This window comes from Mya arenaria, chromosome 3 (assembly GCF_026914265.1).
Source record: "Mya arenaria isolate MELC-2E11 chromosome 3, ASM2691426v1".
Classification (NCBI taxonomy): Eukaryota; Metazoa; Mollusca; class Bivalvia; order Myida; family Myidae; genus Mya; species Mya arenaria.
In genome coordinates this window covers 56251640-56266842 of record NC_069124.1, presented here as the reverse complement: position 1 = coordinate 56266842, position 15203 = coordinate 56251640, and the positions used below count along the sequence as shown (strand labels likewise).

At 34.0% G+C, this 15203-nt stretch overlaps 1 protein-coding gene across 2 annotated transcripts in view; it reads right to left on the bottom strand.

The window, feature by feature from the left end:
- The window catches only part of LOC128228132 (extracellular matrix protein 3-like), a 75859-nt gene that overhangs the window by 33317 nt on the left and 27339 nt on the right, over positions 1 to 15203 (bottom strand). Inside the window, exons 1-2 of one of the 2 annotated variants that reach the window (XM_052939256.1) lie at positions 12893 to 12934; positions 12268 to 12357 (exon numbers count right to left, since the gene is read on the bottom strand). Coding sequence is in view for 1 of the 2 variants with exons in the window: in XM_052939255.1 (XP_052795215.1) it covers positions 12268 to 12357 (90 nt within the window). In the remaining variant the exon portion in view is untranslated. Of the gene's footprint in view, positions 1 to 12267; positions 12358 to 12892; positions 12935 to 15203 lie in introns of those variants that run through there. The other variant, XM_052939255.1, reaches the window with a different exon arrangement.

The window sequence follows — 15203 nt, the reverse complement described above, 5'->3', positions numbered from 1 at the left end:
AAAAATGATATTTTGACAGTTGACATGCCAGCTCCGTCAGATGGCTGTAATGTGAAAAGGTTTGCCAAAGTGTTTTAAGAAGCTTATAAAACTCTCAAGCAAAAAGGTAATAAAACAATGGAGGGACTCTTAGCTGTAAGCATTGTAGACTGCTGCTATGTTTCATTTAAAACAGTGAAGAAATAGGAAGTTATATTTGTTTAAAGTCTTCATTCAAGCAAAATGTTGCCTTCTGACAAATCATTTATGACGCAATTTTAATCAAGTGGTATACACCCCCTGTTAGATGTACTTAATTCTACAGTAAATCTTTAATTAGTTTATAAGAGCTGCAGAACTATTTTGATGGAGCTTATGTATTGATCTGAACTTGAACAATTAATATTTTGTATTACATTCTGTAAGTAGCGAATCCCTTTTCTATTCACAGTCTCTTTTCCAAATAAAGTCAGAATGATTAATACCTAAGCCTTATAAATGCAGATAAAATATGAAAATTATGCAAATTAAGTTTTGCTACAATAGCGATTTCATTTCTCATTTGAAGGCAGCTGCTTGCCATGACAATATGTCACAATATACCTGCTCGAAGGTAGAATAAAATCCCACTACTGGCGTTATCAATTTTACCACCTTCTTAGTGACAGATGCTATAAAAACCTCAGGGTTCATTTATTTTGCAGATGACTGATTGAAATGAAAACAAAAGAAAAACAATGGCAACTCATTTCTGGTGTTGCCATCAGGTAGCAGTAATGAGTTGATACAGTAGGAAAACTTGGCCAAAAAACTTCTCCAAGATTTGGATGGAGTGGTCAGATTTCCTATTAAAAACAAAACAGGCAAATTGCTTGCTAATTAGAAACCATTCATCATATTTTGGACACCACTGGCATAGCAACAGAAAAACAAAAAAAACTTATTCCCTCTTCTGCTACTTAATGATCTGCATGCATCCTACATTTTTAGCCAAACATAATGCAGGGGTGCTTGAGATTTTTAAAATGTTAACTTATTTATGGCGAATGGTTAAATATTGCTGAAGACGATTCTTCATGATTAAAAAAATTGCTTTAACTGCGCACATAGGTTAACTGTTTGCATATGCAAAGGCGCCATTTCAGTGTCAATGCTGATTAATTATGAAGTAACAATATCTTGGGGGGGGGGGGGGATTTCACCTTTTAAAGTAAACAATAATGTGATTCAAAATGTTGTTAACTAAATTAATGAAGACAGAAGTTCTAAGCAATCAGCTCATTATGTCATGTAATTGATTAGTCAGAGCTTAATATAATTTAGAATCAGAATTAAGTTATGCCATTGCCCAAACTTTGGCTTATAAAGATTTATTAATGATTCCATTTTAGAGGACAAAATAATCTCCATAACATTATACCCTGTGCCAAAACAAATACAAATGGACTCATAAATAAAAGACTTTCCCCTGCCCGATTATTTACAGGAAACAGCATTAGGAATCCATCCATCATCATAAAGGCTGTGGAATGGTCCAATAACTCTGTAATATCCACTGCTATTTCTGACATCCCAACGGTCTCTTGTACCTCTTTAAAATTAACTCCAGTAATTGCTCTTGATAATGGTGAAAATGATATGTGCTTATAGAGCAAAAGACAATCTGCCATGCAAAAAAGTCTCTAAGACTTAGTAAACTTGAGAAGATTATCTACTTCAATCTGGAGGAATTTAACATGCTTTATTTTCTATGTCTGCACTTTGACAGTGAGGTCAAAACAGTGAACTAATTGCCAATGTCAACATTAAGACAAATGTACCAGCTGGTCTTGGCTGATGCAGTAGCTGCAAACATCCTGCCACAACATTTCCAAAAGCAATTTGTATTAACTCAGTGCTCCAAAGAAGGACTGAAACATTTCTCACATAAGTGGCCCTGTTCACTGAAGATGAAACACACTAAGAGGGATTACTCTCCACTCCCTCAAAGTATTGGTTCCTCACCCTGGCCTCTGGTGGGAGACAATTTGTTTCTGACAAATGGTAAAACATCCAGCAGGCAAAAGAAGGTCTGGTGCAGGCTGGAGGTCTTTCAAGCCTAAGAGGGTAAACTCTCCACCTCCTCAAAGTATTGGTTCCCCACCCCCTCTGGTGGGAGACAAATTGTTTCTGACAAATGGTGAAACATCCAGCAGGCTAAAGGAGGTCTGGAACAGGCTGGAGGTCTTTTATGCTGAAGTGGTTGCCTTTGAACACTAAAGAAGATGGGGTTCAAAGTGTATTTGTGTGGGTCATAATGTCAGAGCTTTTAAAATGATATATTTCATGTGGTCTATAAAACATATATAACAGGGTAATGAAGAGTAGAGATCTTTGAACCATCTTGGATACAGAAGTGATTATAATAGATTTATGTGGCACATTGTTTGGTTCACCAAGATTGGAGCTTTATAAAGCAAAACACAGTATATTGCATTTATATGTTATCTTCTGAATTTTCCAAATTAAAGACTTAGCTAAGTTACCCATATTGTTTGTTGTTAACTTATTGTTACCAAAAAAATCTAATCTGATAAAAAAATATAATTTAAATTAAACCAACTCATGAACTTTTGCCCAAACCTCAGGTTGTCTGCTAACCTAACAACTGGCTGAAGCAATGTATACAATGCTTTAAGACATGGAAAACATAAATAATTTCTTATCTGAACCTCTTCCTTTATTCCATGTGTAGCCTGCTGGGAGCAGAGCCATCCTGGTGAACCATTTTGTGATGTATGCTTGGTTCAGTTGCCACAGATAGTGTCAAATCCTGTTTTCTTTCATCCCGCCTCCCCAGGATATGTAAATCATGTGTTCTTTTCATCACCCCAGTGTCAAAGGTGGCCAAATGTATAAAAATAAATTTGATATCAGACAATTATCTGAAATGTTTTAATCTCTTTAAAAGTTTTTAATACTTTACAGATTCAAGATAGGCAGTGGGATGATTTATAATTGATCACCCTCATACATCTGGATACACTTTGTGGATTGACAAAAGCTTTTGATGGAGTTGACAGGCCTCCCATGGTAACTCATTTAGGATACAAACATTACTACGGAAACCTGTAATGCATCACATAAATGCTGAATATCAAAATAGCTTACCTTCTATACCACCAACAAAGCTCGGGGAACATTAAATTATGATGTTTGCAAGTGTTTATTTAATGGGTTAATTCCATGTTTATGGTCAAACAGTTGTTCCTTGAATTGTTTAAGATAGAGTAGGAGTGTTTATTGCAGAGTAATTACCCTTAAGACCTGGGAACAGGGCAACATATGGTCCCTAGGCAAAGAAACATTGACATTCATATTACACTTTCAATATAAAAATAACAGGAAATGTATACACAAGCAATCATGCTGAGTCCTTTGATGAATTTGAAAGTGTCAATATTTACAGTTTAAAAATTAGTGTGCAGTTTATTTCAATGTGCCTCATTTGGTTATTGGCGTCCGCTCTGGGTGTATTTTACCCTGAGTAGATGGAAACTGAATTGTGAGCAACCCAGCCCAACTAAGAGTTTAAATGGAAAAAAAACTTCCTCGGAAAAAACTCCTTGAATCCATGAATACCCCAATATTGGTTAAGTTTTTTATGTAACATAATTATATTAAATGAATAAATGATTTTTTTCTAGCACTAAAGTGGAGTAAAATTTGGTCGATTATGACACAGCCAGTTTCAAGTTGAGAACTTCTCATTAACTTGTTATATAGTGTTATTAGATTCTTGAGATAATCAAATATCCAGTAGGAAAATGCCTGTTCTGCAGAGGTTTTGCACCCAGTTTCATCTTATTCTTCAGAGGGGGGCGAGGGAGATATCATGAGAAAATTGCATGTTGGAAATTGCATCATGACAGTCATAATTATACCATTATGATTTTACAAGTATCATCATAAAATTTGCCTGCATGTAAAATTCAAAATAATTCAAAATCATAAAAATTATATAAAACCATAATAAGGCTGCCATTCCATTTTATTCGGACAGAGATACATAATGAATTTTAATAATTTGCTCTAATTTGAGGAGAGTAATTAAATATAAAATAAGATTCATGTTTATAATGACATATTTGCTTTTAACATTTTGAAGAAAAAAATCAGATATTTTAGTAAGAGGTATCTTGAAATAGATAAGAGCTTCAGTGTCTATAAACAACACATGCTATAAGTTTGGCAATTTCAAGAAGGTTGCAGCAAGAAGAAGTTGGTTGATGACAAGTGGATTTACATTCTCAGAAGATGCAGTCAAAAGATAGAAACCTCATCAATCTATTTTGTATTAATACTTAATACAGAATATTCGAAAAATGAATGAATTCTGCCGAAACCTCTATAAACAGCTGATAAGCATATGGCTTGATCCTCAAAAAAAGGTAAGTGGTGAACAGGTAATAATGAAGCAATCATAAAATACTGATTGGTAAAATAAACATAAATTGGAAACAGGGCCTTTTAACCAGTTATGAGGAAGCCCTTTTTGTGGAATAAAACTGTTTTTTCTGGGGGTTTTAAAAATCATCCGAATACTTTTTCAAACAATTGGGACTATTTTGTTTTACAAATGGAGTTAAATATCAACAAGAGGGCCATGATGGCCCTAGATCGCTCACCTGTAAAACGGTCGAAACTGTTGGGCAAGGGATAAATTTGACACAAGGGTCAGGATTTGAAGAAAACTTTATAAAAGTCTACTAAAAGCAGACCTGTACACCCCTTCCAAGACTTGTCAGTAGCCTGGCAGTGTATTATTAGTTGTTTTTGACATTGGGCTGAAAATGTAGCCTCTAAATAGTTTACAAGGCTTTTCAATACTAGGGCCCTGTGACCTAGTTTTTGACCCCAAATGACCCAGAATCAAACCTGACATAGAAATCATCAAATCAACCTTTCCAACAAATATTCTAGGATATTTGGGCTGAAAATGTGACCTCTAGAGAGTTAACAAAGTTTTTCCATATTTGGGCTCCGTGACCTAGTTTTTTACCCCAGATGACCCATATTCCAACTTGAGCTAGAAATCATCAAAACAACCTTTCTGACAAATTTCCAGGATATTTGGGCTGAAAATGTTACCTCTAGAGTGTTAACAAGGTTTTTCTATATTTGGGCTCTGTGACCTATTTTTTTACCCCAAATGACCCAGAATCAAACCTGACATAGAAATCATCAAATCAACCTTTCCAACAAATTTCCAGGATATTTGGGCTGAAAATTTTACCTCTAGAGTGTTAACAAGGTTTTTCCATATTTGTGCTCTGTGACCTAGGTTTTTCCATATTTGAGCTCTGTGACCTAGTTTTAAACCCCAGATGACCCATATTCGAATTTGAGCTAGAAATCAACGAAAAAACATTTCTGACACATTTCCAGGATATTTGGGCTGAAAATGCTACATTGGGAGTGTTAACAAGGTTTTTCCATATCTGTGCTCTGTGACCTAGTTTTTGACCCCAAACGACCCATATTCGAACATGAGCTAGAAATCAATGAAACAACCTTTCTGACAAATTTCCAGGATATTTGGACTGAAAACGTAGCCTCCAGAGTGTTAACAAGATTTTTCTATTTTTGGGTCATGTGACCTAGTTTTTCATCCCAGATGACCCATAATCGAACTGGTCGAGTATTTACTGAGACAAACATCCTGACCAAGTTTCGTGACAATTTAGGCAAAAATGTGACCACTAGAATGTTAACAAACTACCGTATTTTCTCAACTATAAGGCGATCCGCCTATAAGACGACCCCCTAACTTTGCCTATGAAATCTGGTACTTTTTATTTCGACTAGTTTTTAAGACGGGGTAAATTTTTAAACAAATCTAAACTCCTCCAAATGTGTGAAAAAGTTCAAAGTCAACAGACAATTGTCGACTTTCGCGGTAAATTTGTTGTTTTGCTTGAAGAAAATGGCGGGCAACTGTGAGCTCTCTATTTGGAGGTAGGTGAAACTGAGGTTAATAATTAGTACATGGTCACACGTTTATTTTAAAGTTGCAGGACAGGATGTTACTTATCAGGATTGAAATAATTTAACCCAATTTCAATCAAAAGATTGACTTTTATGTTGTGATCAATAAACCGTTATTTAAACACCATGAAAATAATTATGGCTTCAATAACGAACAAAACTGCGAAAAGCCGAGGCAAATATGCACGAATAGGTGTTTGTTTAGCAATAGACAATAATATTGTCCCTTGATTGGCGACGATCATAAAGGATTTATATTTGCATTGTCATTTGTCTGCATAATCAAATTGGCAGTTAGGTACCTACATCATATTAAGATTCCAATTTACTGTTTTTATATATCTGTCAAACTAATTAAACAGACACGCACCATGAGAAAAAATGCAGATCAAACGGTACCCTGTGTGACGTCAGAGCACGCGTGTTGAAGAGATTTTGTGTTGTTGTTTGGCATTTAATGATATATTAACACATCACTGCCATAAGACAATTTTATTGATGTGCTATGGTTTATTTTGTCCCATACTTGCATCAGCAGACAATATACCAGTTAGTCAAATACCCTATGTAAAATTTTATTGATTTTGACTTGAATCTTTTTTTAATATTTTATCGACTCGCTTATAAGATGGGCCCCCTACTTTCGGGTTAAAAATCGGGATCCAAATTTCCCCCTCTTATAGTCGAGAAAATACGGTAAGTGTGGACGGACGACAGATGACGGACGACGGACAATCATCGTTCCTCTAATAGCTCATCCTCAGTCTGCCGGTAAGGTGAGCTAAAAAATGGGGAATCGCAGAGAATATATAATTTGGGGAAAAAAGGGTCTGGCCCTTGGGGAAATGTAGCTGGGTATCGGCTACGAAAAACAAGAGTAAAAAGGTCCTGTGAAAATAGTACCGTTTGAGTTAATTAAATGATCTTTGATTACAAAAACATATTAATAATGATACCATCCATATCACTGTTGCAACCACCTAGCTCTGGCTGGAATTTGTTTGCATAGTTATGTTCCTTAATAACAGGAAAATACCAGACAAGTCTGTCGGCATCAGATGGCCCCTTATTGTGCTCTTGTTATTATTAAATCAATTTAAAATCAACAGCTTAATTAAGATATTAAACAATGAATTGTTCCATACTGAAATGGAGTATTACCAAAACAACAATTTCTTGGGGTAATGATTCTTTATTTAGGCCTGAGATATGATTTCACTTTTGTATGTAAACCAATTTATATTCCATAAACAGTGCTGTCAAACTCCTAGAAAGTAAATGCTTTAATAAAAGCTATTACAATATATCACATACCAGGCCATTTTATTTTCTCCTGTTTCGGGAGTTTGGAGCCAGAGTTCTTGGAAGAACATGAAATTTCCATACACATTAAATGTTTCCCAATTGTTTTAAGGCAAATTCTTGAATGAAAGTCACAATTTTCCATTATCTAAGTTCAATCCAGATTCCCTAATAGAGAGAGATGGCAGTTCTCTTACATCAGAATCAGATCATCTGGAAATATATCAGAACTTGGACTTCTAGACAAATTGGTGTATGAACTCACAAATGGAAATTGAAAGTCAAGAAAAACATTGGTGTACAAAAATGATCCAGACAGAATGAAGATAAATAATACTGACAGTTATTATTTCAGAAACCAGGAAACATCAAAGTACAAAACATCAAAGTCAGCCATCCCCAGGCCCGCTAGGAAGTAAAAGAGGCCTTATCTCATCACTCCTTATTCAAGAACAATAATCTTAATTATGAAGCAATTACAGTGTCCTAATTCACAACAATATTTCCACAGAACAGATGGAATGGGGAAGCAGGACTTGGAAAAACAAACCAATGTTTGCTCAGAAAACATATCAGACTACATTGCAGGGGAAAGATGAAAAACATCCAATGCCCCTTTTCCACAAAGGATTATGAACAATACTGAGTGATTAAAAAAAACATCACAGAGGAAACACAGAGCCTGTATGGTCATCTCTATTAGGCAAGGGTCACAACTCAAGAAACGTTTCAGCCATAGTGCTGGAACTTGTTAGAATTATACATATCATCATACAAACATAGTGTACCAAGTTACCTGTTATTGTCTTTAACAGTTTAAAGTTTGGCCTGAAAAAATGAGTTTTTGAACTTTAAGATAACCTGTCCAAAGGCCATGGCAAATTACCTTGTCTTCCTTTTTCCTCAAATATAGAGAAAAAAAACCATTAAGATATGCAATTCCTGTGGTTTAAATTGATAATCATGAAAAATATTCTTAATGCCAAGGAAATGTGAGAAAATTAGCTTAATTGGACCAACATTTTCACACCCAGTCATCATGCAGATTTTAATCCCCATATTTCCATAAAATCAGGCTGCAGCAGATATGCCAAATATTTTGCATCCAGATAATGAACTTAACTTTATTACTGATAAGCCAGACAGCTATTCCTGATAGGCCACCTCAGAAAGTCTCCCGCCAGGACTGGAACATGGAGACAGGGCTATACAGTTACCATTAATTACAAATGCAGGAACCAATCTGTTGAAGATGCTGATATGGTCAGGCTCAACAGGCAGGTACTTTGTTAATATACATGTTATCTACATTTATGATAATTATTTATATTATTACAACACAGGGTTTGGCTGAAGACTGTGTCTTCTATTGTTGAAACATTAACAGCAACATCTTAAAATGTGTCTTTCACTCAATTGGTTGTCTGCTGGTGATTTGGTTTCATATAGTGCTAACAACAACAAGATTTTTAGAAATCTCACATGAAAGTCTTAGAAGCTATCTTGAATCCCTGCAGAGATAGGCCAAAGGTTTGTCTGAAATACAATGTTGCTGGGTGTGTTTGATTGTTGTGCCTTCATGGAGGATGTATCTCCCAGATCTTGCGACCCTCAAATGGAAAGTCTTCCAGAAATATGGCATGAATGTATGAGATATTGATCTTTTAGAGAAGGTAAATTTCCCCTGGACTAGAGTCAAAATCACCTGAAATTCTGAACAAAATCACCTGGAATGGTCTCCAGAAATGACATCTATAAGCAATGGTGGCCTGAAACGATTATGATTTGTTTTCTAGATGGGATGAATAGCTGTCCAAATATTACAGGCAGTTGCAGCAACCAGATAATTAGTAAGAAAAAACCAATTTGTTCAAAGAAAATGACATAATGTCTTCAAATATATTTTGGAATCACTCAATCAATAGATATATCTATATATGCATGAAGGAATCTTGATGAATTTAGTGTTGTTTTAGGGTAATGAAATAGAAGCCAAAAAAACTACAAAAAAAACATATAGCACATCAATAAATGTCATATGGCAGTGATGTGTTTAATAATCCCAAATAATATTCATGACATGATGTTGTGCAAACAAAAAGTCCTAACATCTTCCAGAATGGCAGGTTCTACAGTTTTTCCCAGGGCGTATTTTCAAGTGCACCAGAATAACTTTTTTTCTGGATGCTGCAGAATTTCAAAGGTAATCTTGTGAGCCACACAAGAAGGGCTGAAACTTAAACCATTGGAGTGACTGCAGAATCATTTTTCTGTCTTGCCAAGCTGTCAGGCATCACCAAGGTTTTCCTTATGATATGTCTGAATAACACAGACAAAATGTGTCACATGTCAAAATATGTAATTTTCAGCCAATGAATTGCTTTTGCAGATCTTCCTAATGTCAAGTTAGTTCCACACATGCCTCGTCTTCTGTTTTACTGGAAAAAGAGTGTTTTTTAACTATAGAAAATATTCCCAAATCCCTGCCTGCCAAGACTAGGAGTCTAGAAGATTTAATTGTTATTCCCTTTTGAAAAGTTTGTGCAAGATGATCCAATGTATATTAATTGGCTGTAGATTTTTTTCATATCTTTCAACAACACATACAATCCCTCAATGTTCTTTTTAATGGTCTATGCATCCTGGCAATAAGCATAATGGATGTAAATATCCATACTGACTGTCAACAAAAAATTGTTATTTCCACAGAATCCAGGCCATTTTGATTCAGCCAAAGATACAACTGTAGGTATAAATCAAGTTAATGTTTCAGCTATCATAGCAATGGAGAATGTATTGGTCAGAAAAGAGAATAAATGTCTTCTTTAAGTCAAAGATCATTTGTACAAATAATTGCAAGTAAACATGGTAAATCTTCAGCCAATTTTCCACTGCAAAAAATGAGAAATAATCACACAATGACCAGATAGGTCCAGATGTATTGATACACTTTCTAGAACTGCCAATACAAGAGTGAGTAAAGGAAATTGGTTGTCATTTAGACACAAGAACCAATTAATTGAATGGACAATGACTGTGAAAATGTGCCAACAAATAAGAGCTTTTATTTTGAAAGCATTTTTGCAAAATATTTTAAACATGTTTGATGGGTTGTTGGACCTATTGATACATTGTAGATGGACTGTTGAGTAGTTCCCTCACTCAGAGTCACCTTTTAGCAAGGAACAACAAATAGTACCCACACCATGTCTTGCATGTTCACTGTTTTACTAGTACAGTCATGGCTTAGGTGATGAAACTATTATCGAGTACAATCGATAAATCGTCGCTGACTGAATGCTATGTTGACGAAAACAATAGTGGTTGTCCAAAATCGATGTCGCTAATGTAACTTCGGTAACTACGTACTTCTTGTTATGCGGAAAGCCCCTGCGAAAAAGGTTCATGAAGTTCATGAACTATTCCAAAAGTTCATGAACTTCCAAATAAGTTCATGAACTTTGAAATATTTTTATGAAGTTCATGAACCAATTATTGAAGTTCATGAACTATTATTGTGATAATTTATTAGTTCATGAACTTTTGACATGTTAACTGAAAGTTCATGAACCACATTTGAAGTTCATGAACTTTTGAATAAGTTCATGAACTTTGAAAGATTGTTTGTCAAGTTTCTGAACGTTTCATTAAAGTTTAGCAGAACTGCAACGTAAGATTCAAGTTTGCATTTAAAAATATCTTTTCTAGTTGTTAATGCACCAGTCAGACAATTTTAACAATGCACCCCTCCCCCACCTACTCCACCCCAAGGCCGGGGTACACCAGGGATTCATAGTTTCCAATTATTGAGTCAATTGTTGTGATCATAGTGAAATTTTGTTGATGAATATTCATGAAATTCATAATATTAATTTGCTGCAAAAAGATCATGAAAGAAAAATGACAACTTATGATGAACACTTAGTTCAGGTACTTTTAGTTCATGAACTTCAAGAATAAATTGGCCATTTTTCCTTTATGAACTATTTCATGAATTATTCATGAACCTTTAGTTCATGAACTTCATGAATAAACTGGCCATTTTTCCTTCTTTAAAAAGTTCATGAACTATTTAATGAAGTTCATGAACCCTTAGTTCATGAACTTCATGAATAAATCGGCCATTTTTCCTTCATGAACTTTTCATGAACTATTTCATGAATAATTCATGAACCTTTTTCGCCGGGGAAAGAAGAGTGTGGTGAATGTAAATACTTGGGCTTAAAAACTGACAAACTCCCTAAATTACAAATTGTTTTTAATCTAATTGTTTATATATTTCAGAAAACCTCAATAATCTATCGCTATGGTGTAGTGGGTCCAGTCTTACCTGCAAATACCGGGGATCCCGGCTCGATACATTGTTTTTGAAATCTTTTTTGTACCGTATGTTATTAACAAATTTACTTTTTTTGTGAAAGTTTTATGAAATTAGGATATTTGATAAAATCTTCAATATTACCGGTTATTGGATGATAAGCTGGTTAACAAATAATTAATATGCTTTTACATGGATAAAATGCTAAGATAACTTACATGATGCGGTGTGCATCATTTTGCAATTGATATACAATTATTAAGTACACGTATGTGTTTTGTTGTTATGTTTTTTCATTACGTTATTAAAGACAGAAAAAGGTTACGTAATATAATTATTTGCTTACTGTTGCAAAAAGCATGATTATAGCATCACACATGCTGATTCCAGGTTAAACAATTTAAATGATCATGATTATACTATAAAGAATGTATTCCTAAATGATGTTATAAGCTTTCCATTATTGACCAATAGTAAATTGAAATACTTGGTCCAATTCGATTCGATTATCGATAGCAAATGGAGTCCGATTTTCAAACACTAGTCATGGCCTCTTCTGTTGACATATCTCCAATGTCACCATAAGATGAAGGTCAATATCAGTCACTAATGCAGGTTACAGTAAGATATATGTGACTGACCTTGATCTGTGACCTTGAAGAAGAAGCTGTCACTGGTGGCATTTTCCCCTGGGGTGAGGACGTACTGGATATGCCTTGCATCCAGGTCGCCTGGAAATATACCAAAGAAGGCATTGTAATTGGGAATATGTTTATATTATTATTTTTTTGAGAAATACTTATAAAATAAATCATAGTTTCACCAACGACTTGTAAAACGCACTGCAGGTTACATCTTTTCAATAAAGAATTATTGTATATTTTTTCTATTCAACATTTAAATGCATCAAATTTTGCACCTGTTTCAAATAAAAAAAACCCATCAGTTTGATCATTAGAAGCAAAACTAACAGCATGCATAACTTAAGCTCATAAAATTATCCATGGGTGTTAAACAAATGGTTTATATGTAATATATTGATACAAATGTATTTGTAAAAATAAATGAATAAATAAACCCCAAAGCTGTTTAAACCATTCATAACCAGTATTATGATATGCAGCATGCAGCTAATTACAAAGCTGCTACATCGGGATTACATTTGAATGTAAACATGATGACTGCATCTGTTGCCACATACTGATTTTTTATGTACAACAAATTTCCACACATTAGCAGAAAAAAATAATTCATTTATTCATTTACCAGGTCTCAGGATCCAAAGAGAAACAGCACAAGTATACTTGCTATCAACAAGATTGGCTTCTTATTTAGGCTTGTCTGTATTGCAGTATATTTGAAGGAGGATCATGATTGGGCAAGGAATATTACTTTCATTACTTTCAACCTATGTAGAATTGTTGAAATTTATCATTTTTGGATTTTCAAGATATTTTACTTTTATTCACATTCTCATCTAATTTAGTTGATTGGACAAAGGTGTCTAAAGTAACTAATCAAACTAGATTAATTACTGGTAATTTCTATAAATACACATGGATAACTCTTGAGTGACTTAAGCGATATCGCTGGTTATCGAACATGGCTGAGAAATGAGATGCCAATACACATTCTGACCAAATTTGGTGATGATTGGACAAAGGCTTCTAAAGATTATATTGATCACACAACATTCTGGAAGCCACCAACCCACCAGAAAGAAAAATCCTGCCCGCCCACGCGCCCTTATGCAGCTGGTGAAACTGTAATATGTCCTGTTCTATGAACAGGATTTAAAAAAGTTAGGCATATTGTTAAAATATCAAAACATTTTTAAAATGCACCAGCATATTTGAGCATCATGGGCTAAAAGATATGTTTGAAAGGGGCATGCATGCCTTGTAATTAAGAAAAGAAAAAATATTTGAACCATCTGATATATTATCATTTACTTTAAGTTCTAGCTATGCTAGGCTTGAATGTTTAACTGATTATTTTGTTCTAGCTATGCTAGGCTTGAATGTTTAACTGATTATTTCCATTAATACCTCCAAATAAACAGTAACCTATACGGTATACATAATTTTTGAATTGTCATTGTAACATAATGATAAATTATATATCTTTATTGTAACATTTCCATCATTCCATCTTGATAAGTAACTAACAATATTGCATGCGCTAAATTAATTTTAGATAGACATAATTCTCACACCAAATTTCATAGTCAATTGGCATCAGCAGTATTAAATGTTTCAGCTTGAACATATTACTTTTAAAACCTTCAAAATCACCTGGCTCATATGGTGTAACAAATATGCAATAAAATTAAATATGAATGTTAAAGTAAAACTAAATGTAATTGTCCTAAGGATGTTCTCTTTGAAGTTTTATGAGATTTATCTTTCCTTTGAAATTAATAAAGGTGAAATTAATTGCTGTGTGTATAGCTTATAATAGATTAAATTATTTGACATGATCAAAGTGTTTGGCTACAAATTCATAACCTAGGTATTTTTAAATGATCCTTCATCTAAGTACCTAATACTTGTGCAAGGTATTATGATGTTTTTATCATTTATAAAGCATTTAATTATTGTGGAATTTCCAGAATTGTAAAGGTGAACAATTAGCCTGAAAATGTCGGATATCGACAGGGAAGGCACTAAGAAAATGTAACATAAATATCTTCAGCCTGTTACATCTGGAAAAACATTTATATGTCATTTTTGGGACTCATTGTTCACATTTTATATCCTATTTTTGCTGAAAGAGACAGTTACTATATATGATTTATGAGAAAGTCCATGTGTTTTACTAATTTAATAATGTACCGTAGCTGATTAAAATGCCACATTGCAATTAAAAGTTTCAACTTCAGGAACATTACATGACTACTATAAACAAATAACCAAAAATATGTCTCAAATAATACAGAATTATCTATGTGCTGTCAACATTTCACAAAAATATCATTTTGAGCAAGGGACACAACTCAGTATATATATTTTACCCATTGAATGATGTTATATGATTTCTGAAATAGTGTCTGACAGAAGCTTTTGTCGACTCCAATGAGGATGATTCATATATAATGACTTGTTACAAAACCTTCCAACTCACTTTCGAAGACAAATTTGTCTTATTTTAACTACGGTATGTTTCAAAATATGATAAGAAAGTTTTGTATATAATTATCATATTTGTTATTGGAACAATTTAAGAACATTGAATGGTGATGTCATTGCTATAATCTGTTGTTTTGTTAAGTCATATTTCAACATTTCTTTATGCCAGAATTTGCTTATAAGCCTTGTTATAAATGAGTATACATGATCATCATGCGCTAATTTTTTAAGTTTTATGGGAATTTTGTTCCTTAAGTTTCAAGTTTCTGCATGTCGATACAAACAATTTTCATACCTGATTACTCAGACTGGCTATCTCAATGATATAATATGATATAATCTAGTCTTTTCTTTCCAAAACAACTTATATACCAGGTCACATTCAAAGATTTTAAGCGCTTACATATTTTATAACCAGAATGAAAGTGCCAGCTTTGCTTGCTGGCAGT